Raw genomic sequence first — 25982 nt, forward strand, 5'->3', positions numbered from 1 at the left:
TAAAAAATGAAGAATAAAGTTACAAAAAAAAGCAAAGCCCAGTTGCCTGCAAAGCTGCCTCAGTAGATTAAGTTCAGAATTGGTTGTTACTTCACCGAAGGGTGCAACAGTCATGTGTTCAGTGCTTTTGAAGAAAGATTATCAGAATAATCACAACTGCAGCAGTGGTGGCTGGTGAGTTTGAAAGTTGGTTGGGCGTAAATGTTCCCGGGGTAAACGGGAGCGCGCGCACGTTGCTGCGAGCCCACGCCAGTGTGCATGGGTTCTCCCCCGCAAACATTTTGGGGAAAGTGGCCTCCAAAATTTGAAATTCACTGTCCAAACCCACTGAAATATGACATAAATGCATTTTACATACTAATGGTGGTACATTACTCTCATGTGTGCAAGTGTGATGGTGCCCCTTTCTCTCATTCGCTACAGCCAAGGAACAGAAAACCAAGTACGGCGTACACCAAATACATAGAATCACTCCTTCAAACACTTGTGTATAGGCTTGTTATAAATGTCATATCATATCAAATCCACACTCCACAGAAGAGCCCCCCTTTGACACCACACCACTATCTATAAACCGCCTTTTTACCTCGGCCAGGGAGAGGCAACACGCAATGCTTTAGACTACAATGCTCCTTCACCTTGGGTTAGATTGGCTGGGGCTGGCGGAAGTTGTAGTGAGGGTGCAGTCTCCATTTTTGGTTTATTTACCACTGAACTTGTGCCATGATTCTGCCCTCTGTCACTCCGGGGGTCTTGTTTATTCAGCCCTGCTGTTCCGCTATTGATATGCGGCTGCCCCTATGGCTCGGCCCTGCCAGTCTCCTCTGCTCCCCAGCAGGCCGGCCAGAGCTGTAGTTATTATTGCACGACCAGTCGGGGCTGCCACTGCCCCAACACTCTGCTGCACCCCAAGCTGTCAGGAACCAGGCCCCTTCATCCAACATGTGCCAAGCGTGGATTAGATCCCTGAATTGTCCATCTAGTCAGACCCTGGACATGAGAGCATCTGAAGTCAGAGAGATGTCCCTCCCTCCAAAGATATCTCCAAGAGCCCACAAACGGGCACAAGTCTGCCAGCACAACCCTCTGAGTAGGCCCTGACGAAAACACCAGGTGGAAACTAGTCTCGCACATATACGTGTAATAGATATTTTACTTTACTCAAAAAGCATTCCTCCACACACATAGGGCCCAGTTTATTGACATTTTTGAACAGTGCAAAATCACTTTGCACTGCTGAAAAGTGAGTTTTGCACTTTCCTCATAAACCCTGATTCAAGGAAGTGTGCAACGTGTAGTTTTGTAGTGCAAAGTAATTTTTTCAGTATAAAGTGACTTTGCACTACAAAAGTACCCTTTGTACAGTCTCATGAATCAGGGTTTGTGTCGGCAGTGCAAAGTCACTTTTCAGCAGTGGAAAGCCACTGCACCATGACAAAAATTCCACGAAATTTATAAAACAGGTTATATTTCGCCAAACATAATGAAACAAAATATAATAAATAACAGTTATGCATTAATGTACACGCTCGGAATTCTCTCACAATGCTTCATAAACCACCAGCACATTTTTGTGTCACCTCACTGATGAAACATATCACACGACATAGAATGTCGCTGACGACGGAAAAGAACAAAAACAAATGGAAGAGGCAGCATTTTAACCGCTGCTGAGTCATGTCGCCTACAACGTGTTACCCTCCCCCTGGGAAAGGGGAGGGCAGGGGGCGGAATGGCGCCAAGGCGCCAAAACAACCCAAAAACCCGCGAAGGGCTAAACAAAGGAAGGGGGCGGGGATAGCCGCCTTATTAGCAGCAGGGCCGACTGCAGAAACATCTCGCTCCTGCAGTGGGACCCTGCGGACTCGCTGTGGCAGAAGGATTTCGTTTGTTTTTGTTTTCGTTGGTTTCGCTGGGAATTCGTCTGTCGGGACAAAGTGCTGTCCGGAATCCCTCCCACCCAGGTCGAAGCTTCTCAAGCGGCACGAGCCAAGTGGAGCAGGAGCGGTGACTCGGAGCGAGGCCAGCTGGCCGAGGATCAAGTGGCCGGAAGAAGGAGGGGAGCAGAGGCGGAGACCAGGAAGCCGACGAAGGGAACGCCGGCGTGTGCAGGAGCATCAGGTACGGCCGGTAGCTGCGCCAGCCCTGAGGAACAGGACCGTCATCTTCGGAAGGCGGCTGGGAGCAGGCAGACGCTGACTCTTGCACACTTGTGTTAACCACGGCCCCGTCGAAGGACACAGACGGCACTAGCGGGCGGCTGCGGGCGAGCTTGCCTTATTCCCAGAAGCCTGGACATGCGATCGGAGCCGCGCATCCGCCGGAGGACACTGCCGGTCCAAGCGGGCGGCCGCGTGCAGGCTGCCGTTGTCTCCAGTGACGCCTGCGCACGCATCCAGCACAGCAACACCGCCGAGGGACAAGGACGGTCCTGACGAGCGGCTGCGGGCGGGCTGCCTTTGTTGCCGCGCAGCAAAGGCTGCGCATCATGAGTAGGCTACGGCCTACCCAAGGCACAGGCGGCCAGAGCAGGCAACGCTGCGGGGAATGGAGGGGAGCAGGAACGCTCGTGCTTAGCCTCACACCACCCAGGACACCTGAGCAATCGTGAAGGGACGGCAGCAGGCGAGCAGCCGTCAAAGAGGTGCCAAAGGATTAGAAGGAGGCACAAAAGCCTGGGCACAAGGAGACAGGAGTAACGGGGAACAGCAACAAGTTTCCTAGTTGGCCCTGCAGTGCCTACACAACCAATGGATCTGGCAGCCTTTTTGGAGATGGCCAGGATGGCAGCGGCTACCCACGGGCCAGATTGGATGACAACAATGGTGGCCCAACCAGGCCAGGAAAGACGAGGACACAGCCAGATGGTAGAGAGCTCACCACTTTTGTTTCAGGACAGCGCCAGTGAGGCAACAGTGGTGGAAGTAGAGATTCACGGCATAGAAGAGGACGAGGAAGAAGTGCAGTTGACAAAAAGAAAGAGGACATTGACGGCGAAGGCCAAGGCGAACCAGGAGCAGGCCAACGGCACCAAGAGGCCTCGACAGAAGGGGAGGGCGCAGGGGGATGAGGCCTTAACGGCTCCCACACCTGCTGAGGCTCCAGGGAACCGTGTGAGCCCACCCAGCACTCCTGCAACCAGAACGGTGGATGTAGCTGGGGAAGGAACCACATCTCTGGAGATGGTGAAAGGTATGGTGATGGAATGCATGCAAGCATGGGGGAAAAATGGGCAAGTGCCAAATGTAATTTCTAATGCAAGTATGATTGAAGGAAGGGAGAATAGTGTGGGGTCATCGACTCAGCACGGGACAGCCCAGGGCTTTGGGGGGCCATAGGGCGGAAATGGGGGTCAGTTATGGTCTCAAGTAGGGGGTATAAGTCAATTGCCGCAGAAGAGCGGGATCCCACCCGGGGGATTTCTATCAGTCGGTCTGCCTAGCGTGGGTCCGCCTGGAGGGGGCAGTCATCAATCACAGATGGCTGCCGTAGCAGGGACACCAGGGGGACAGGAGTGGTGGAGTCAAGGGTCGGGGGCACCTAGCACCACGGGGATGGCTCAATCACTGGTACCAGTGGCCCCAACAAGCGCGTAAGCGGGCCAGGGTGGTTGGGGGCCGGGGGCGGTCTTGTCAGGGGTGCAGGGCGCAGCGCAGCTTCCAGCAGCAGGCCCGACCAGCGGTGGACCAGGGGGAGTTTGGGGTCAGGCAACGCAGTATGGGAGACCAATGCCAGGGTTTGTGCCAATGCGGGCGACAGTGAATTCTTTGGTATGGCATATTCCAGGGGCGGTCAAAGAGAGGTTGTGGAGGAAAGAATTTATTGACATCTTCGACTTATTAGGAATTGTGCCCATGGGGGGAGGATTGAAAGAGCTGTCTAAGAAGGAGAAGGAAAAGAGGGACAGGGAGAGCACCAAGGTGGAGCACTCCATTAACAATTGGCTCAAGGCATATAGGATGTACATGTCAGTGATGTTGGAAAGGTATCCACAGGATGCGCTAGCAATGATAGCTTATGAGCAGTATGTGCATGACTTGTATCAGAAATATGGCGGCGAGGGGTGGCTGGAGTATGACCGGGGTTTCAGGCTAAAAATGCAAATATGGCCAGCAATGTCATGGGACGAATTGGATGTCGGGGGATACATCGACAAAGTGGTACCCTCCAGGGAGCCAGAGGACAAGCCGCAAGGGGAGAGATCCCGGGCGGGGAGGGGCAGAGGGGGGTACACGCAGCGGGGGAGGGGGTCCTTTCGCGGGCCCTCCTCCTGGGTGCATCGGGCTGCAGCCCACCAGGGGGAGCAGGAGAACTGCTGGAGGTTTGCAGAGGGGTACTGTTCATATGGGAACATATGCAGGTACAAGAACCAAAGGGGAGGCAGCGCAGGTCCCCGCAGAGCCACCCCAGGCGAGGCCAGACAAAAGGACAGTAGCAAACCAAAAGAAAAAGCAAATGGTGATTAAAGGACCGGCAACGCAATGCAATGTGGGGGAAACTGTATTTGACAAAATTGTGATTAAAGGGAAATTACCCACGCCGGTTAACCTCCTTGCCATGACTCCTTTTCTGAATATATATCACAATAAGGTGGATGCGAAGTTGTTGTGGCAAGAGTTCAGGTGGGGTTTTCAGATCCCAGGGGCAGGTAGCCAGGGGGGGAATGAAGCGGCCAACCTACGGTCAGCGTTGGAGAAACCAGAGGAGGTAGAGAGGAAGGTGGAACAGGGAGGGGGAGGGGGTCCTTTCGCGGGCCCTCCTCCTGGGTGCATCGGGCTGCAGCCCACCAGGGGGAGCAGGAGAACTGCTGGAGGTTTGCAGAGGGGTACGGTTCATATGGGAACACATGCAGGTACAAGAACCAAAGGGGAGGCAGCGCAGGTCCCCGCAGAGCCACCCCAGGCGAGGCCAGACAAAAGGACAGTAGCAAACCAAAAGAAAAAGCAAATGGTGATTAAAGGACCGGCAACGCAATGCAATGTGGGGGAAACTGTATTTGACAAAATTGTGATTAAAGGGAAATTACCCACGCCGGTTAACCTCCTTGCCATGACTCCTTTTCTGAATATATATCACAATAAGGTGGATGCGAAGTTGTTGTGGCAAGAGTTCAGGTGGGGTTTTCAGATCCCAGGGGCAGGTAGCCAGGGGGGGAATGAAGCGGCCAACCTACGGTCAGCGTTGGAGAAACCAGAGGAGGTAGAGAGGAAGGTGGAACAGGAAGTGAAGCTAGGAAGAGTGGCAGGCCCATTCCCTGCTCCACCCATGGACAACCTGGTGGTATCCCCACTAGGGTTGGTACCGAAGAAGGAAGAGGGCCAGTTCCGCCTGATACACCACCTGTCCTTCCCTGAGGGTCAGTCGGTGAATGATGGCATACCTGAAGAATTGTGCAGGGTACAGTACGCTTCCCTGGAGGACGCAGTACAAATGGTGGAAACAGCCAGGGAAGGGGCGCTGTTAGGGAAAGCGGACATAGAGTCGACTTTTCGATTGTTACCAATCCACAAAGACAGTTACCATTTGCTCGGTTTCAAGGTGGGCAACGACTACTATTATGACAGGTGCCTGCCAATGGGTTGCGCTATCTCATGCGTGTATTTTGAGGCCTTCAGCTCCTTCTTGGAATTTACACTGAGGCAAAAAGCGAAGGAGGGGGGAATGTTGCATTACCTGGATGTTTTCATCTTCATTGGGAGAAAGGGGACAGAGGAATGCAGGGCCCTGATGGAGGAATTTCAGGGGATGATGGGACTGTTGGGGGTGCCTTTGGCCCCAGGGAAGACCATGGGGCCAGCCACAACGTTGACATTTCTGGGGAATGAGATTGATTCAGTAAAGGGCGAGTGTAGGCTCCCGCAGGACAAGGTACAGAAGCTACAGGTCATGATACGGGGCCTATTGGGGACAAGCAAGGCGACCCTGCGGGAGCTGCAGTCATTGGCAGGAAACCTCAATTTTGCGGGGAGAGTAATACCATTGGGCAGGGCGTTTGCCAGAAGTGTGGAACTAAAAACAGTAGGTTTACAACACGCCTCTCAGCACGTCCGGTTGGGAGCTAAAGTAAAGGAGGATGTGGTACACCTTCCTAACGAATCCAATGGGGTGGCAATCTGGAGGGCAGACTGGGCTAGCAGTCAGAAGCTCAAACTGTTTACCGATTTCTCTGGGTCCTTGGGTTTTGGTGCAATCCTGGGGGACAGGTGGTGTGGCAAGGCATGGCCACTGGAATGGCACAAGGATGGAGTCACTAAGGACATTACGATTTTGGAACTATTCCCCATAGTGGTGGCATTCAAGTTGTGGGGTGAGCACCTGGAGAATAAAAAAGTTGCCTTATGTTCGGATAATTTGGCAGTGGTCCAGATTATTAACACAGGGTCGTCTAGCAATCTGAGGGTGCTAAGGCTACTCAGGGAACTCACCAAAAGTCTGTTAAGTTTGAACATTGAAGTCAGGGCACGGCACATTCCCGGTGTAAAAAATATGGCCGCTGATTCTCTGTCTCGTTTACAGTGGGACAGGTTCCGGGAAAGCTGCCCCGAAGCAAGGAAGGAAATGGCCCCATTCAAGGAACAGTGGTGGGGGATGATTGGGGTGATCTGAGCTCCTTGTTGGAGACAGCACTGGCGCCAGGTACAGCTAAGAGGTACAGGGCATGTTGGGACCGTTTTACGCAGTTCCAAGAAGAGGTGATGCCAGGCGATCGGGGTGAGAACCCGGTACGGGCCTTTGTGGGCTGGTGCTGGAAGACGGGGAAGACACGGGCATGGGTAGGATACCACTTGGCGGCCATAGCGCATTACGCCAAGCTTAAGGGGGAGAAGGACCCCACCAAGGAACACTACATCACGCTGGCCATGAGGGGCTAGGCAAAGCAAACAGTAACAAAACCAGATGAGAGGCGGCCAATTGATATTTTAAAGTTGCATGGGTTAATTAAATGTCTGGGCACGGTATGTAACAGCGAGGCCGAAAGGGTAATGTTCACGGCCGCCTTTACGGTGGCATTCTTTGGGGCTCTCAGGGTCAGCGAGCTGGTGCCAGAGAATAAAGACGGCAAGGGGAGCGGGTTTCTACACTTAAGGGACGTTCAGGTAAACAGCACCCAAGTGGTCATCTATGTGAGAAGGTCAAAAACGGATCAGAAAGGGAAGGGGGCGGCGTTAACACTGCAGGCCATCCAAACAAGCAGAGTATGCCCAGTGGCGGCAGTGGCCAACTTTCTCCAGCAGCGGCTGCCATCAGAGGCAGAGTCTCCGTGGCTCTTGCACAGAGACGGTTCCGCACTAAGCCGCTTCCAGTTTAAAAAGGTGATGGCCCAGGGACTGGCAAAAATGGGGTTGACGGGGTGCCGGTTTGGGACACACTCATTTCGAATAGTGGCAGTCGGGGGATTGCGGGCAGAGGACATCAAGAGGTTGGGGAGATGGTATTCGGGATGCTACACACGATATATCAGGCCGGAAAAAATGTAAGTTAACCATGCCGTTCCCTCCACTTGTCATTTTCCAGCAGTACAAGGAAGGAGGAAGCGCACCGTGTGGGTAGTGGGGCACTCGTTCATCTCGAGGGCCAAGGCGAGCTGGACTCAGCAACAGGAGGAGCTGACAGCCGGCGAGTTCAGGATTGAGTGGCACGGGATGCCAGGGATGAAGTGGGCTCAGCTGAAGGGGCAGTTGCAGAAATTGCTGAATAGGCAGCTGAAGCCAGAGGTGTTGGTGATACACTTGGGAGGGAACGACCTGACCAGCCTGGGGAGGGGGGTCTTGCTGATGGACATATCGAGCTCATTACAGGAGATCTCGGCACAGTTGGGCGAAACTGAGATCATATAGGGCGCAATGGAGGGGGGCCGAGAACCGTTCTGCAGTTGAGAAATCAAGGAGGAAGCTGAATGGGGCTATGGCAAAGTTCTGCAGGGGCAGAGGTTTCCATCAAATCAGGCATGGCCTGATCGACAGAAAGACGCCCAAGTACTTTCTAAAAGATGGGGTACACCTGTCCGCAAAAGGGGTGGAGCTCTTTTTCTGGAACATTTGTACCAAATTGCTGGAGTTGGGAGGAGGAGACAGGAAGAAGGGGAGCCACAGTGGGCGGGAACCCACTTAGTGGCGTGGCGGTGTTTGGGCAATCAAGCACAAATGATAGACTCCAGATGAGCCAGAAGGAAACCGGAATGGGTCTTCGCTCTTTCGGACCAGCGCCTCTTGGGGGCCTAAACGGCGGGGGCGTCTGGTGGTAACGAATAAGGCTGAGCTTCCCCCAAAAAACGGTGCTCTCCCCACCCACGACACCTGCATGGGCAGGATAGGCTCAGGTACAAAGGGTCAGGGGAGTTGGGGGCCTACTATACAAAAGTATAGGGGGAAGCAAGGGAAATCTGGCACGGAGCAAGCGCCACACTTGCGGACTGAAGTTCACAAAAGGTGTACAATAATTCTGTTGTTATGGAAATAAAACTGCGGCCAAGTTTGCCATATGAAATACTGTGTCATGCCAATTGATTCTTGGGAAGTAGTAAGTCGCAGCTGGGGGCATGCGCAAAGGAATAATTGGCAAGAAAGGCTAAATGGACAAATGCAGTGGTTATAGCAGCCTTACAGTGGTGTAGTCCTTCCGAGCCTCTGATCCCGCTGGGAGAGTGCTCCAGCATGACAGAAAGCATTCGGGATACATGTACCGTTTTCCCGAATGGCCACTTTCTCAACACAAAGTGCGTACGTACACCCATAAAGGGCACAATAGCGGTGACCGCCCGAGAGAAGCTTCTCGCCGCGGGCGGCCTCATGCTGCTCTAAGGCTTAAGCCCTCAACAAAAGCCATCAATCCCTCGCGCTGCGCGGTCAATGGCATGGCATTTGTAGGGTGTAAGCAAAGCCTGGCCTGTGCGAGTGACCCGGGCAGTGACGTGGGATTGTAAAGGTCTCTGGTGCTTAGTGTAAGAGGGCACCTGGAGCGCCGAATGAGCACTATTAAAAAAAAATGAAAATGAAAACAAATCTGCAGCCGCCTGATTTGGTCAAAGTGCGGCCTACCAAAGAGGCAGACTGGCCTTTGGCCAGTGACTCCAACAGTTGTTAGGGCTGGGGCAGGATCAGCCACATTTTCAGGCCGATACACAATTGTGAGGTTTCCTGAAAGGCTGAAAGACAGATGTGTAGGCCGAGTGCCTCATGGCCGCCATTAACATTTACTTAAGGAAACTCTTAGTCTTCTTCACCAATGCGGCATGGAAGACTAAGAGTTTACTTAAGTAAGCCAAACAAACAACATAATCGCTGACTCGCTCACTTACCTGGGGCTGCAGCAGCACACGTCCGGGCCTGGTTCTGGGCAGCTAGGCCTGGCTCACTGCAGTGCAGCGACGACTACGACGACCACTTCTAAATCCACCACCACACCAGCACTGGTCCTGGAAAGAACGAGAAGAAGGTGCCCATGACCTGACTCCACCCACACGGATTGTCATTGGCTGCTAAACAGCCAATGATAATCCAAACAACTTGTTGCTATGCTGCATGGCCTGCAGTGCTAGCACAGGACTACAGGAGGTCTCCTCTACTGCACTGTTTGCGCAGAACACCAACAGTGAGGGGCCTCCCGTCCAGGGCCCCGACAGCCTCCCAAATGGGAGGATGGCACACGTAGAGTGCGTGGAGCTATGAGCTTCACACACTCTACATGGTCAGACATATCTTGTATCTGTTTTCTTTTTCCCTGTTCTGCAGATTCCTGACCAATGCAAGGAGTGAGACAGAATCTGCTTGTTATTTTATCCGCCTTCCTATTCCCTTCTCAGTGATTTGGGTTTAGCAGAGATTAGTTACAGCTGGAAACCAAGTGCCTTGGGAGTGTCTGTGCATTTCAGCAGCTCTTGCGCAATTTGGCTGTGGTAGGGTGACCAGATTAAGAATCAAAAATGCGACAGGCCATAGACATAGTAGTAGGACTAAAGTAAACACAAATAAAACTGTAGTCCTACTTCTGTGTTGCTGGCCTGTTGCGGGGTATGTGGGAGGGTGTGCTCACAGACACACTCCTCTCATTGGAGGAGAGTGGCCGGGGAGGGGAAGGGGTAGGAAATGGAGGTGTGAAAAGCATGGCCTCCATAGCTGGCCTCACAGATATGGGTGAATGTTTATGGAAGAAGAACACTAGCCTGAAAATACCCTTTGTGTAATATGTTTGATGGTGCTAGTGGCTTCAGATTCACCTTGCAGGTAGCAGGATGTACTTTAACCAGAGTCAGACATAATAATCTTCCAGAGGTTAAAATTAATTCTTTCTTCACCTTCAAGAAGTCCATTAGCTTTCAAGGAGGTGGCAGCTAGCCTGGTCTGGAAAGGAGGTTAGAGGGATTATGCAAATCTGGCATGCACATCTGCATTCCATACATCAATTAATGCCAAGTTTTACCATCACATTACAATTGGCATGGAAGACTGTTTACACTTTCTTATAAAGAAGGACAAATGATCCAGCCAGACACTTCAAAAAATTGAAATTTGTCAGGCTCTACTTTATGATTCTATTCACCCTCTTATCTGCCACTTGAGAAAGTGGTCTGAACAAGCTTGAGATTTGAAAATATGTTCACAGCTTAATAAGGCTTTTGCCGCAGAAGGTTGTAATTGTAATTGTTTATTTGGAAAGCGCTTATACACAAATGAAGTGCTTCAAAGCGCTTCAACATGGGAAGTGAACAGGGGAATACAGTCGTAATTCTTGGCCTTAAAGATTTCGAATGATCTAACAACAATAACTAGCATACTAGGCCAGAGGCATTTCTACTAGTGAAGTGCTCGACAAAGAGTGGGGGAGAAGAGGGGGTGACTGAAAGGGACATACAGAACAATAAACTACCGTACTAGGCCTGGCAACATTTCAATGTTATTGGTGGCTGGTCATCTAATGCGCGTATGCATGAGTATTTCAGGCACAACCAAGCTAGGGAAGGGAAACAGAGGGAGGACAAGACAGACAAACTTGCTAGGCCTAGTACATTCAAGGTCGTGCAAGTGTGCAGACAGGAAGTGCGAGGGAGGGGGAGGGGGACAAGTGCGCCCAGTTTAGCAGGAACCTGGGTTAAGTGAAGAGTGGTTGCCCCTCTCATGGAATGTATTCTGAGTGCAGTAGTGCCAAGCAGAGTGCAAAGGCCCGGAGACAAGTGCTGCACTGGCGGTGGAGCCTGGGACCTGTGAAGCTCTGGAGGTGCATCAGGCGACCAGTCAGCGAACTGAGCAGGTTGAGGAAGAGGAAGAAGGAGGGAGCAGGAGAGAAGAGAAAGTAGATTAGCAGGGGAGAGGGAGAGAGAAAGAGGAAGACAAGAGGAAGGTCTTGTGGAGTTTCCGGAACTTAAGGAGGTCCGGCTCAAGACGGAGAGAGGCAGGGAGGCTGTTCCAGGGAGATGCACCTGCAGAGGATATGGATCTACCCCCAAATCGCTGTTTGGACAGACAGCTCACCCGCAGAGAGTTGGAGGAGGCCGAGCAGAGGGATCTAGAAGGAGAGTATTTAGGAAGAGAGCGTTTGCCCCTTGTCAGCTTGGAAACATGCTCATGGCTACCATAGGTACTAAAAATCCAGATCTAATGTGACAGCCAGACCTCATCTGGAGAAATATTTTAGGTGAACCATGTACACGAGTCTGCTACAATCAGGAAGACTGTACATTTGTTGTTTGCTGTGAGCTGGCTTGGGTGATCTATTTACAGGCCATAAAATATTCTTGTCGCCCCTTGCAGTGATGTCACTCTTTGGTTCTTAGTATGTTCCGCTTATGTTTGTAGAGACGTGACAATAAACTGTCCCACATCTCTCTTGAGCTCTGGCTACTAGTGTCTGGGTGTCAGGAGCTAATTATGTCGCTAACATCCAAGATGAGCAGTAATTAGATCTCTTTGATTAACAAATCTCAATTTAAATCAGCCTTTCTTTACTGGGGAAACAATTTGTATAGTGCCCTTTTTGGGAATAGTTACTGGTATCCCCGGGTATCAAACAGGATCATTTCCCTGTAACATTACGATATAAGAGTTAATCACATTACCTCATGGTCCTATGTAGTTCAAAAGAACATGGCATGTGGCCTCATCAACTCTAATGATACAGAACTCTTTGGTTGCTTGATACAATCTCTTGTTGGAAGTTGGTGGTACATGCCCAAATTATTCAAATGATTGGTATGTGGAAAATGGCAAAACTGAAGATCGGAAGTTGTACGAATTTACACTAATCAGGACCTCTGGAATTGCTCTGTGCATCCCGGTGGACCACGATTTTTTAGCCTGCAAAGTGAGAAAGGGCACATGCAAATCAGACTTGACCCCACATCAAAAGGGGAACTACAGATCGAAACACTTGATCGCATCACTTCTGTATGAGATCATGTGCAACCCCAGATGTGATCCAGTCACACTGGGCATAGGCAGTGAGATTTACCTTGGTTCTCTTGGCACAACAGGCTCAGGGCGCATGTCTGGGCATGTATGGGGTTACTTGTGGTCTTGTGCATGTGACCTAGCATTTCAGATTGGACTGCCCCTGTTGGGTTTGCCTTGTGCTGGCATACAGATGGATTTGCTATTAGGGGCATGCAGGAATCCTACATATGGTGATATAAGGAAAGCACATGTTTTGCTGGGTGATGAGTTCCATCATCATTCTAAGTTTAGGGAAACCATTTCAAAACCTGGTGAACACTGTTTGCAGCTATTATGATCTCATATGCTTATTCGAAAGTAGTGAAATTAGCACGTGCATTTACACTCCTTGTGGAACTACTTCATGCAGTGACATAACATTACATGTGAAATTAGCCCATTGGCTCACGTGGTACGATTCCTGATAAACCGGTTTTGCTCTGGGAAACAAGGAGCAATTGGCCGTGCATACCTTTTTTTTCGCCACATTGAGATGCCCCTTTGTGTTTTTGTAACTTGCCATCTTAGTGCATTTTCTAGTTATTTTATTTTCAAGTGCCCATGCAAATAGGACCGTAGGTTTGCAAATCGGGCCCAGAATATTCTGGAGTCTTGAATATTGGCTGAAAAAATCTCTGAGCCCCACCCTCCTATCTGACCGCCACACTCCTGCCCTCCTCTGCTTGTACATTTGCATCTGTATTTGCAGAGCTTTGGCTGTGAAGGAAATTCACTTATAATAAACATTAAATTATCATTGAATTTTAACCTTAACATGCTAGCACCGATGCATATGTTTTCTTTTTTCAATCTATTAGTACTCTTCTACTCAGAAATCATTATTACTACCCATTAAAGATTTCACCGACCTTAGTATGATGGTGCTGTATTTTATAATAAACTTGAATTGGGACCATCTATTTAAATCAAAACATATTTGATGTTGATGATTTGATTTGATTTATACATTTGTAACGCGAATACCCCATAGGGACGGAGAATAGGCTGCATCTAGGTGCTGATGTAAAAATAACATTTTAAATGAACTGCACAGGTCTATCTCATGGGCCTACATATATATAGTATAGGAAGACTTTTATATAAAAAGATACATTTTTAACTGCTCCCTAAAGGCAGTTAGTGAATTAATCCGACGAATTTCCAGCAGAAGGGATTTCCAGGATCGAGGACCAAAAGAGAAGAACCACCTGTTTTCCCAAGTAGTTGTTCTCACAAATGGAACTGCTGAAAGATGTTGGTCCATGGATCGAAGTTGTCGTTGTGGGCAGTACTTTTCGATTTTTGTGGTCAAGTAGGCTGGTGCCAAATCATGGACCCATTTAACGACCAGACATAAAACTTTAAACAGGATTCGCACCTGTACAGGGAGCCATTGAAGGTTCTTCTGGTATTGTGAGACAGTTGCCTTTCTAGGCAACGAGAAGATTAGCCTGGTGGCGGAGTTCTGGTCAACCTGTAGTCTCTTAATTTGACATTTTTGGGCACCCATAAGAAGGGAACTGAAAGAGCCTAATTTTGCATTTGTGAGTATGCCTATTACCGTTAAGCGGTCCTTTTCAGCAATGAGAGATACAACAGGCTTTATGAGTCTCATTTAGTACAGATTTAACTGTCTGGCTAACCTGGGAACTACAATCCATACTCGACTGCCAGATACAACCCAGTTTCTTTACTGCATCCAAAAATGTGGTAGGGGCACTAAACAGCGAAGGACATTGAATGCATTGGACAGTGTTTATTACCCTTCTCTTAGGGCCAAGCACAATAACCTCTGTCTTTGATGGATTTAACTGAAGTTTGATTTCCAACATCCAGTTTTACATTTTATTGGCACAGGACAGAACTCGATCTATTGCCTCCCATGGTTGCTTAAGTCGTAAATAAATGTGGGTGTCGGCGTATGAACGATAAGACAAACTAGATTCAGAAAAAATATACAGCAATGTACGGATATAAATGTTAAACAGCTGTGATGACAATGATGACTCCTGCGGCACCCTGCATTCCACAGGTATAGCATTAGAGAGATACACCCCCATTTTTACCTGCTGGGTATGATTAGTCAAAAAAGACACAAACCATTTCAAAGTTTCGTCTGATACCTGTGTCACTGAAGACAGCCTGGCAATGAGAATCCCAAAGTCGACTGTGTCAAAGGCCGCTGACAGGTCCAGCATGGCAAGCATACTTACATCCCCATTGTCGGAGGGCCCCAACAGGTCGTCCCAGACGGTCACAAGAGCTGTCTCAGTGCCATAACCCAGTTGAATCCCGACTGAAAGGGATCAAGAATCCTATGTTCGTCCACATAGCTCTGTAATTGATGAAATTTGATCGATTGATAATATTGATGATAAAGATAGAAACAGTCAGCACCATCACTTTAGTGATTACTGGGCATGGTTACCTCCAGTTCTACAAACAACCAGCAAAGGAAATAATATAAATTCAAAGCATTCTCCTATACCATGATCTCTTGAAACACTAGAGATCATAGACATTTCCTCCGTCAATCTACTGTATATCATATTCTTGCCGCTTGTGACTTCTTCATGTTGCAGGAGACATGGCTCAAAAATAATGATAGATGGCTACTCCATTGTAGAAATATTAGCGACTAGGCATTCTGACAACAGGCCCTGAGGGGCTCTAATTATTGGAGCTAAGTCTCAGCACTCTTTGTTTGAGGTTATGCCTACTCTATCTTCGACTAATGTACTACGTGCTATTTTTAAATCAAATAATATGCATGAAAATCTCTAAATTCTAATAATGTGTACGATCTTCCGGTGGGAAGGGGGGCACAGACATCTTCTGTTATGACTCATAGAACCCAGGTTTTATTGTCATCGAATTGGAATTACTATAATAATGAGGTTATCATTTGTGGCAATATTGAAGAGTTTTGTGATTTGGCCAAATTGAAAAGCCAAGGGATCAGTGTGCTTCATGGTAAATCCTTTTGACATACATTCAAGAAGACTCAAATGAAACAAGGTGAGAAATGGATACACTTTATGGGTAGCTATGGTTTAGGCTATGTTTATGATTTAGAACCTAACCAGGGTATTAGTAATTGTACTTGTTCTGATGGTGTTACGACCAGAAGAATTGACTACATGTTTATAACTGATCAAGTTAAGAAGAAAATCATCTCATTTAAAGGTATGCCTAATTCCCTAGGTAAATATTCTATACTGAAGTTACCACCTTTAATATATGTTGCACTATTGGGTAACCTAACTAGAAAGGTTATAACACATTAAATACTGAAGGAAATCTTCTCACCAATGGTGAAAACAATGTAAAATAATTCAAAGGTAGATTAAACAGGATAAAGAAATGTTGTCTATCGTCCCGAACAGGAGTTCTGATAATGTCACAGAGGTATTATTTAATCATGTACATGGTTTGGATGCTTTGGACTAAGGCACCTAACATGAAAGCACCCAAAACATATGATGCTATCAATCCAAGAAAGAGAAGGTCACATTCCTGAATCTTGGCGAAAATCATTGCTCATACCGATTCATAAAAATGGACCCAGGGAAAACCACTCCAACTATCATCTTTTAGCTGTGGTGGATTCTTCCTGTAATATATTACTGGAAGAATATACTACGGGTAATTCCCACCTTTTTATTGATACTGGAGGACCTGTATCGTACAGGGAAGAGACAATACACTCAAAAAACAAAAACGATACAGGCTACCCCTCCCTTTTCCACGTATTCAAATACGTTTGAGCTATGTTAAATGCCATGGTTGAAAAATCCACTACACACATCCAGAAATCTGTTAAAAAAACAGTTCAATATTTCATCAACAACTTTTTATTATCAAAAACAATTCATATCACATGACGTGCCTTTATCAACACTCATGGGCACCCCAATACATTTTTAAAAACTTTGTCACACTTTGATGTTAGTATATAAAGGTGACAATACCTTATACCACAACAATACTAAAAAAGAGAGGGACTCATTCTGGTACACATTCAACCTAGAACTATCGAAAAACACATGCCACTCTTCATGTTTGTTCAGAGAGTAATTCAAATCCTCATACCAATATAATCACACTCAATCCAGCTGTTATTGGTTGATAAATCTAATAGAGAAGAATGAAAAGAAAAATTGTGAGAATTACCAAATCAAACAAAAACGGATGTCTGACTCATGTGTCTATTTGGTTAGGCTGTAGGTTGACACATTGGGCCTCATTACGAGGTAGGTGGTAAGGGATTACCGGCTCCGGTAAGGACACCAGTGCCGGTAATCCCTTACCACCCTATTCCGAGGTCCCTTAGCGGGTCCCTTCCATAACGCCTGGTTTTACCATAGAGCTGGAGCTGTGCCTCTCTGAGCACAGTGAGCAGAGAGGCACAGCTCCACCTCACTGATGAGGCCCAATAAGACTGAAACATGTGTGTGGGGTTGCTGTGGGTACTCTTGTTCAGAAGGGAATTGCCATAGCATTTCGATGCTGGACTTCCCATGTGGGCTGCACAAAGAATGATATGCAAAAAGATATTTCCCATCTGTGAAAGGTACAGTGAGCAAAAAGCGATGGCTGCAAACTCTCAAAGTGGGAAAAAAAACACAGAACAGATTATCATGCCATGTTCTTTCTGGAGAGGGGCGCCTGCTATCTTTTTTGAAAATTCATAGAAACAATGGCTTGAAATAGGAGTGTGTTTTGGCATCTGTAGGGAAGGCATGGTATCACAAGTATGACACTGACACAATGGATCCGATTTGTAACACCTTTATTGAAAATATTGGGGTCGGGGAAACTCCTATGTTGCCATATAACTAGGTTGGGAGTACTCTCGAACATCAAACGATAAACAAAACAGTCCTAGTGGAATCTGTCAAATCAAAATGGCCTATGCTAACACAAACCTAATGCCTGCCCTATCTTGTGTACAAAAGGTGTAAAAAAGGAGAAATATATGCAAAGCAAAAATCAGTATTCAAAAGAATGAAGGTATTTGAACCAGCTGTCCTCCTCACGTTAAACCTCACAGAGTGAATCTGTCCTTGTAGGCTGGATGACACACTCTGGCTCGGTTTCTAACACTCCAAGCATTTCCAAACTGTGGATTGAGGCCCGCCTTGCCTTCCACGTTAAAGTCTCTTTCTTGACTTTCAAAATTGTATTCCAACGTAAAGTTCACAAAGTTCCCTTCCTCCGGGCTCAGACCTTAGAGCACCCAGGTCACTTAGGGCCCCCTGTGTTAGGCTCAGACCTCTCACGTCATAGTTCAACACAAACATGCCAGCGGGGCGTTATTCCCCAAGCTTGTACTTCAGGTCCCCCCAAATCGTGCTTTGACCCCTTTCTGTTGTCGAAGACATTTGAATGTGCGTGGCTCTCTTTATAGACCACCACAGGACCACTTCGACTCAGAGTTCCCATTTACTCTCGCTTCATTCACTTTTGCTGTTTGTTTACTATATAGCTACAAACAGTGTACCTTTCACAGAGACTTTCGAATGGGCTACTTCCTTTCACCAAACCACTCCGTTACTTAGCATTGCTCATCTCACAGCTGCCTTTTACTTCAAAGTTCATTCACAGGTCTGTCTTTCCTCACGTCCCATCCACACTTGTGCATCCTTCACTTGTGATATAATGTTGCTACTTCATTTGCTTTAACACACACCGGTCTATCAGGTGCCTTGCCAACTCAAAAGTGTGCTTCTTTCTTGTTTTGCTATTTCCAATTCACAAGTCAAGGTTAGTACCACAGGTTTGGCCTCGCCTCCCCAACTCTGCCGTGTACCCTGCAGGGTCGCTGGCGTCCATGAAACACAATGCAATCTTCACTTGTGGGATCTGGCCTTCTCCACGTGTCTTTCGCGGTCTGTCGTAGGCAACTACCTCCAGTGGGGAACCCGTGGGGGTTTTTGCCCGCTGCTCTCATCCCTTGGTCTGTTGCTCTGTTCCAGTAGGTGTGCTTTCGTCCCAGAAGTTCTGCTCATACTTATGTTCTGCCTTGCTCAGAGAATGTATTTAGGAGTTGCCTTTTATTCGTGTGAGGAGAGCTAACTGGTATCAGGTGTATGCACTTAGTGTTAAGTGCCTGACTTTGCCTCACCCGATTAACAGGACATATCAAGTAGGATGTGAGAGAGTTAGTCTGGTTACTCTCCGTCATCCTCTTCCTCAGCCCAGTGTTTGTGTAAAATGGGTGGGGTTGGGACTTTGGAAAATCCTAAAAAATTTGATGGGGTAGATAAACAAAAGGGGGAATACCGCATTTCACCATCGGCTGTCTTACCCCCACTCCCAGAAGCCCCCTCACCCAGGTGATTCTCCTGCACTGGTCCACCCCCAGGGTCTGGCTCCAAAGGCAATGGCTGTGTCCTGGCCACCTGAGAAAGAGATTCCCGGGGACTAGCGGGTGAGACACCCTCTGGTTTCTCACACATCACACTTTTATAATTTTTATATTGCTGACCTGCATGAGGCTATGAATAATTGTAAAGATTTTCCTCCTAAAATTGACCATCAACATATTGGGTAGATCTCTTACGCAGATGATACAGTTATTCCGGTTAGGACCCCAATAGGCCTACAGAGATCATTACAGAGACTTTCTATTTATTTTTTTAAATTACAGGGAAAGCAATGCATTTTTGGCCCAAAAATGCTTACAAACGTTTTAACATTGATGTACTGAGCGGAGGACCAGTGTTCTAAATAAAGTGTGAGAGGATATGGATATAAGACCAGATGATGCAGGGGAGGTAGACACATGAACTAGGGATAAGGACAAGAGAGCATGATATATGAACAGGATAGTGGAGGAAGTGCTAAGTTTATATTATGATGGGGTGAGGGATAAGGGCCATGGGGTTATCGCACAGAGGTAGGGGGAAAGTTGAACCGGAAGATGTGGCGACTTAGAATGCTATGAAAGTGGTTCTTCATAAAGGAGGAGAGATATGAGGTTGGATTTAAATAGTGATAGAGTTGGAGTAGTGCAGAGAGAAAGATCATTCCATAGTAAGGGAGTGAGGAGAGTTAGAGAGCGGAAATGAGAGCGAGTGCAAGGGGCATGAGAGATGGCAAGGAGGTGAGCCGAGGATGATTATAGGGAGTGACGGAGAGAGTAGGGTGTGGGATGGGCTAATATGCAGGGTGGGGCAAGTCTTTGTATAGTTTTGAAGATGATGAGAATGTGTTTATCTTTGCCCTCTCTCTCATAGATAACCAGCCTAACTGACAGGGGGCTGGGGAGGGGAGGTGAAGCATGGAAGGTTGAAGAGTGTACAGACAGCAAAGTTGAGGACTTTGGCGAGAGGTGAAAAAGCACAGTTGGGAAGCCCATAGAGGAGACTGACACATTAGTCAGATCTAGAACATACTAAAGAGAAAATTAGGTGCTTAGCAGTGTTGAAGGGGAGAAGATGTTTTATTTTTCTGATGTTGAGGAGATTAAATCTGGCTGCAGTGGCAGATTTGGAGATGAAGAGTGAGAAGTTGTGAGATGGGTCGAAGGCAACACCAAGGTTGCGAGCACAAGTAGAGTAGTGAAGGTGGTCAGGAGAGAAGAATAGAAGAGGTGGAGAGGAAGATACCTGTTTGGATGGGAAGTGGAGAACTTCAGCCTTAGTGGTGTTGAGCATGAGCGAGTGAGATGCCATCCAGGATTTCATGGCAGAGAGAGAATTTGCCTTGTCTGACCATAGCTTGTCAGATAAGGAGGAAAAGGAGAATATCTGAGTGTCATCGGTGAAGAGCTGACAGGAGAAGCCGTAGGAGGAGATCAATGTGCCAAGAGCAGAGGTGTAGAGAGTGAAGAGAAGAGCTCCCAGGACTGACCCTTGGGGAACACCACCAGTAAGTGTGAGTCAGTGGAGATGTAAGGTTGTTCCTGGACATCTGGAATGTCTGGGGCAAGATATGATGCAAACAAAGCAATGGCCTTGTCCATAATACCTAGGAGAAATAGTGTTAAGATAAGGTCAGAATGGTTGATGGTATTGAATGCAGAAGAGAGGTTGAGAAGAATAAGAAGAGATGAACAGTTAGCATGTCGAGCAGAAGATATGTTGTTGCTGACATTGAGGAGAACTGACTCAGTAGAGTGCAGAGGTTGGAAGCCAGATTGAAAAGGATCCCAGATGTTGTGTGGTTCAAGGAACTCAGTGAGTCGGTTGAAAACTACACGCTATAGGATTTTGGAATAGTTTAGTAGAAGAGGAACAGGATGACAGCTGGCTGGACAGTTAGGATCTAGGCCATGTATCTTAAGAATAGGGATGACATTAGTGGACTTGTAGGATAATGGGAAAATGGCACTGTCAAGAGAGGACCTGGAGAGGGAAGTAAGATATGGAGCAACACTGGGAGCTATGCGTTATCTATTGTGCGTGGATAGAGGGTCAATGGGGGCACATGAAGAGTTAGCCCTGAGGAGGAGTACAAGAATCTCATCTGGATTAGTGGGGCCAAAGGAAGACATTTGTGTAGGAGAGGAGGGTAGAGGTGGCTGAGAAAAGTGAGCAGTGGGGGGGATAGAGGGTAATTTGCAAGGGTATTTTGAATGTTGGAAATTTTAGAAGCAAATTAGAGAGCAAGATCGTTAGTAGAAAGAGTAGATTAGATGGAGGATGGTTTTGGAAGAGAGAGAATTGAGTTTAGAGATTTTTGGAGGGAACTAGGTTGAGAGGATTGGAACTAAATGAGAGAGAGAGATAGAAGTCACACGTGGCAGAGTCGAGAGCAGATGAGTAGTTTTAAAGAACAGTCAGGTAGAGTTGGCGTTCTGAGGAGTGTCTAGATCTTTGCAAAGTGCAAAGGTTTTTCACAATTGTAGTTTTAAGGATGCAGATGGAATGTGTTATCCAAGGTCATGGAGGGCAGGGTTTAGGAGAGAATGTAGAAAGAGGGATGTGAGAGGAGCAGCATTAATTTTAGTGAAGCTTCATCAGTGGATGGAACATTGAATTTTACATTGGAGGAGAGAGAGTGGTATAGGTCAGAGCGGTAGATAGGGAATTTGGAGGATGGAAAATAGTGCTTGAAATTGGAAGCGGTAGATAAAGAGGGTTTGGAGGAGGGAAAATATTGTTTGAAATTGGAAGTTGTAGATAAAGAGAGAGGGGTAGGAGTATGATTGGAGAGTGAGGCGAATGCCATGGAATGATCAGAGTGAGAAGGAGTGATGGAGATATTAGTAGAAGTGAATGATTATATCAAAACAAGTATGGCAACAGCATATTAAAAGAGTTTGTGAAATTCTGTAATGAATTTCATAAGAATAAAAACTGGTCCAGAGATGAAACAATATTTTATTTAGAAAAAGCAATTAACTGAAAAAGCTATATCCTGGGATCTAATTCTCAATATGGACTGTTTAGCCACCAAAAAAACATTATCTAGTATTCTGGAAAAGATTTTCCATATTTAGCTCCATTTCAATATTTAATTTGTGCTGGAGAGCAACAATTACGAAGATTCCTTATGTGTCTCAGATTTTATGTCTTACCCTCTTCAATGATTATCGGATCTTGGAAAAAATATCTGCTGAAGCGAGAATATTTTGACTATGTTCTGTTGAACTTGAAACAATGCAACATCTATTGATTCAATGTTGCACTCTCAGTTTATTATACGTGGCTGGAGATGCAAAATGTGTGCATCTCCAGATATAAAACAACCAGTTCTGGATTTAGGCAACCTCTGGAAATTCCATGATTCTTTCAAATACGGTATTTCTATTCTTTTGCATTTATTTGTTGTCATTCTTTCTTGATAACACACATTGACTCCCTTTTAATACCTTGAGACAGCTGTTGTTGGGCAACTCTCCTTAGTAGAGCATCGCCAATTCTAAAAGATTCTTATGTTTCCATAGATACACACACTGCAAGGCCTTCTAGACTTGAAGTCGGAAGAATGCTTCAGACTTATGGAAGAAAATGACAAGCTTCAAAAAGAACTGAACAATCTCATATGTAAGGTAAAGTTATAGCAATAGTTTTTTTTTTTATCAAAGATTTTGATGATTTTGAAAATTAAAACAACATTACAGTTATCTCTCTGCAATACAGGGTAGGGACGTGGGAAAGGAGGGGGAGAGATAGGAACAGCAGGAGGGGGAGGGAAAGGGGAGCGAGGGTGGAAGGGTGAGGAACATATGCAACATCAACATTTCCAGGTGAGAGTAATGGGATGGAGAGAGAGAAACAATCAAGAAACAAAAGCATCTAGAAACTCGACTTCCTGGACCACGGTCCAACAGACCGTCAATTTGACATAGGATGACCTCATGGCATAGTCTATTCATGGCAGATTCGTTACCCCCACTTTCCCGGGGCATCTCTCAGTCTCAGAGGCTGCGGAGCCAACCCTGTCATTTAGCTAGCCTATTCCCATCTTCTCCATATTTTGTCTGCTTTTTGCGGGCAATTCCTCGCCGCGAAAACAAAGAGGTGATGGCTGGAAGGTTTAGACTTAATCTTAACCACTGGCAATGCTCTGGGCAACCCTCCAGACCACCGTTCTTCGCCTGCCAAGCCATTACAGAAGGGAAAGACCATATGCAAATCAGGCTTGGCCCCACCCCAAAAGGGGCAGTCCAGCCCGAACTGCTAGGCCACATCCCTTCTGCACGAGACCACAAGCATCCCCAAACATGTTTTGCCCTTGTTGGGGCTCATCAGTAAGGAGTAGCCTGGGTCTCTAGGCCCAGCAGGCACGGACCCACGTCTGGGCATACCCGTCCCACTCGGGGTGACATAGCAAAAACAAAGAGGTGATGGCTGGAAGGTTTAGACTTAATCTTAACCACTGGCAATGCTCTGGGCAACCCTCCAGACCAGCGTTCTTCGTCTGCCAAGCCATTACAGAAGGGAAAGACTATATGCAAATCAGGCTTGGCCCCACCCCAAAAGGGGCAGTCCAGCCCGAACTGCTAGGCCACATCCCTTCTGCACGTTACCACAAGCATCCCCAAACATGTTTCGCCCTTGTTAGGGCTCATCAGTAAGGAGTAGCTTGAGTCTCTAGACCCAGCAGGCACGGGACTCACGTCTGGGCATACCCGTCCCACTCGGGGTGACATAGCAAAAACAAAGAGGTGATGGCTGGAAGGTTTAGTCTTAATCTTAACCACTTGCAATGCTCTGGGCAACCCTCCAGACCACCGTTCTTCGCCTGCCAAGCCATTACAGAAGGGAAAGACCATATGCAAATCAGGCTTGGCCCCACCCCAAAAGGGGCAGTCCAGCCCGAACTGCTAGGCCACATCCCTTCTGCACGAGACCACAAGCATCCCCAAACATGTTTCGCCCTTGTTGGGGCTCATCAGTAAGGAGTAGCTTGGGTCTCTAGGCCCAGCAGGCACGGGACCCACGTCTGGGCATACCCGTCCCACTCGGGGTGACATAGCAAAAACAAAGAGGTGATGGCTGGAAGGTTTAGACTTAATCTTAACTACTGGCAATGCTCTGGGCAACCCTCCAGACCACCATTCTTCGCCTGCCAAGCCATTACAGAAGGGAAAGACCATATGGAAATCAGGCTTGGCCCCACCCCAAAAGGGGCAGTCCAGCCCGAACTGCTAGGCCACATCCCTTCTGCACGAGACCACAAGCATCCCCAAACATGTTTCGCCCTTGTTGGGGCTCATCAGTAAGGAGTAGCTTGGGTCTCTAGGCCCAGCAGGCACGGGACCCACGTCTGGGCATACCCGTCCCACTCGGGGTGACATAGCAAAAACAAAACATCTGTGACCCACTGGTCGTAGCTGGGCGTACGTTCCGAGCCCAACAGTTGTGCAATGTTCCGCCTGAGAACCGCCATCGCAGTTGAGCAGAGCAATTTCTCATAGCGGGAAAGGTTAGTTTCACTGGAGATCCCTAAGAGAAGGTGTTTTGGGCACCTCTGTATCGTTTTACCCATAACGCTAGACAGTTTATCACAGCATTTCTGCCAGAGCTGCTGAATCTTACTACATTCCCACAGAGTATGGAAAAAGGTACCTTCTTCTCGTTTGCAGCGTAGGCATCGTGCATCCGAGGATTTGCCCCAGTGGAAGAGGGCCACTCTCGGGTAGTAGGTGCGGTGCAGGATCTTCAGTTGGACCAATCTTAGCCTTGAGGAAATGGTTGTTTCACACGGGTACATCAGGGCCTCCACCCAGTCCTCTGTTTGAAGTGGTCACACATCTCGTTCCCACTTTGTCTTCAAACTGGTTAGTTCCGGTGTTGCAAAGGATGTTATCACATTGTACTATGTTTCGTTCTAATGGGGAGCTTTCCGGCATATCTTGTATGATCTGTCGATGGGTCGTCCAAGCATGTTTCAGCTGCATGTAGTGGTACCTCTCTGTGGCTGGGAGGGAGAACTTCAAATGCAATGTCTCGAAAGGTGCCAGGTTGTCCTCGTGTAGCACATCTCCTATGTTGGTGATTCCTCGCTGGACCCATCAGGGCCATCTGGGCAATTTTCGTATTTCAGGAAGGTTGCAGTTGTTTCATAGGGGTTGCGCCAGCGTTAATTTCCCGCCCCATCCTAAGTACCGATGTGCTTCCTTCCACATTCTCACTATATGCGTTACCATATCTGTTTTTGGTGTGCGGTTCAGGCCTCCATATAGGTGCTCTAGTGGCGTGGTCGTGGCATTGCAGATAAGACCTTTGATGTGTGGGAGGCTACCGTCCCATGGAGCATATCATTTACTACCGCCATCTGGCTGGTCCAGTAATATGACTGCAGTCTGGGCAGTCCAATCCCTCCTTCCCAGATGGACCTCTGGAGCATGGCAAGAGCAATTCGCGGATGTCCTCCTCCCCATAGCATTTTCCGGAGGATGCACTTGATTTTGTGGAATTCTCGATGGTGGATGTATAATGGAGCATTTTGCAGGATATATAAGAATTTAGGAAGAGCTATCATTTTGAACAGGGCAGCTCTGCCCATCAGCGTTAGTGCAAGGAGATCCAATGGCAAGTTCTTCTGCAAATCTTACTACAAGGGGGGAGAGGTTCAGGGTTGTGTATTCAGTAAGATGCTTCGTGATACGCATCCCCAGATATTTGAACTGTTCCCTCTCGATCTGGTAAGGGCCAGCCGCTAGTTTTGCCATCGAGGTGTCTCCTATAGGGAAGAGGATGGATTTGGACCAGTTCACACATAATCCCCTGAATGCCTCATATTGCTCTAACAGGTGCATGACTCTGGGGCAGGAGTTGCTCGGATCCTTCAGATAGATGAGCAGGTCATCTGCATAGAGGGATATTCTGTCTTCCCAGGTCTCAGACCATCAGAAGCCTTCCCAGGTTGGCGCGTTTCGCAGGAGGATTGCCAGTGGTTCGATAGAGATTGCGAAAATCATGGCCAACAGTGGGCAGCCCTGCCTCGTGCCCCTCCCCAGATTGAAGAGGTCCGATCGCCAGCCATTCACCCTGGTCCTGGCCACAGGGGATTCGTACAACAGGCGCACCCACCTCATGAAGTTCTCACCGAAGCCCATGCAGTGCATTATGGTCCAGATGGCCTACCATCTCACCGAGT

General features: G+C 47.7%; 1 protein-coding gene across 1 annotated transcript in view; it reads left to right on the plus strand.

Moving 5' to 3' along the window:
- The window catches only part of LOC138481743 (cancer-associated gene 1 protein homolog), a 947940-nt gene that overhangs the window by 622944 nt on the left and 299014 nt on the right, over positions 1–25982 (plus strand). Inside the window, exon 11 of the mRNA XM_069613838.1 lies at positions 22321–22425. Within this exon, the coding sequence (XP_069469939.1) occupies positions 22321–22425 (105 nt within the window). The remainder of the gene's footprint in view (positions 1–22320; positions 22426–25982) is intronic.

This window comes from Ambystoma mexicanum, chromosome 5p (assembly GCF_040938575.1).
Source record: "Ambystoma mexicanum isolate Mex_15411 chromosome 5p, UKY_AmexF1_1, whole genome shotgun sequence".
Taxonomy (NCBI): domain Eukaryota; kingdom Metazoa; phylum Chordata; class Amphibia; order Caudata; family Ambystomatidae; genus Ambystoma; species Ambystoma mexicanum.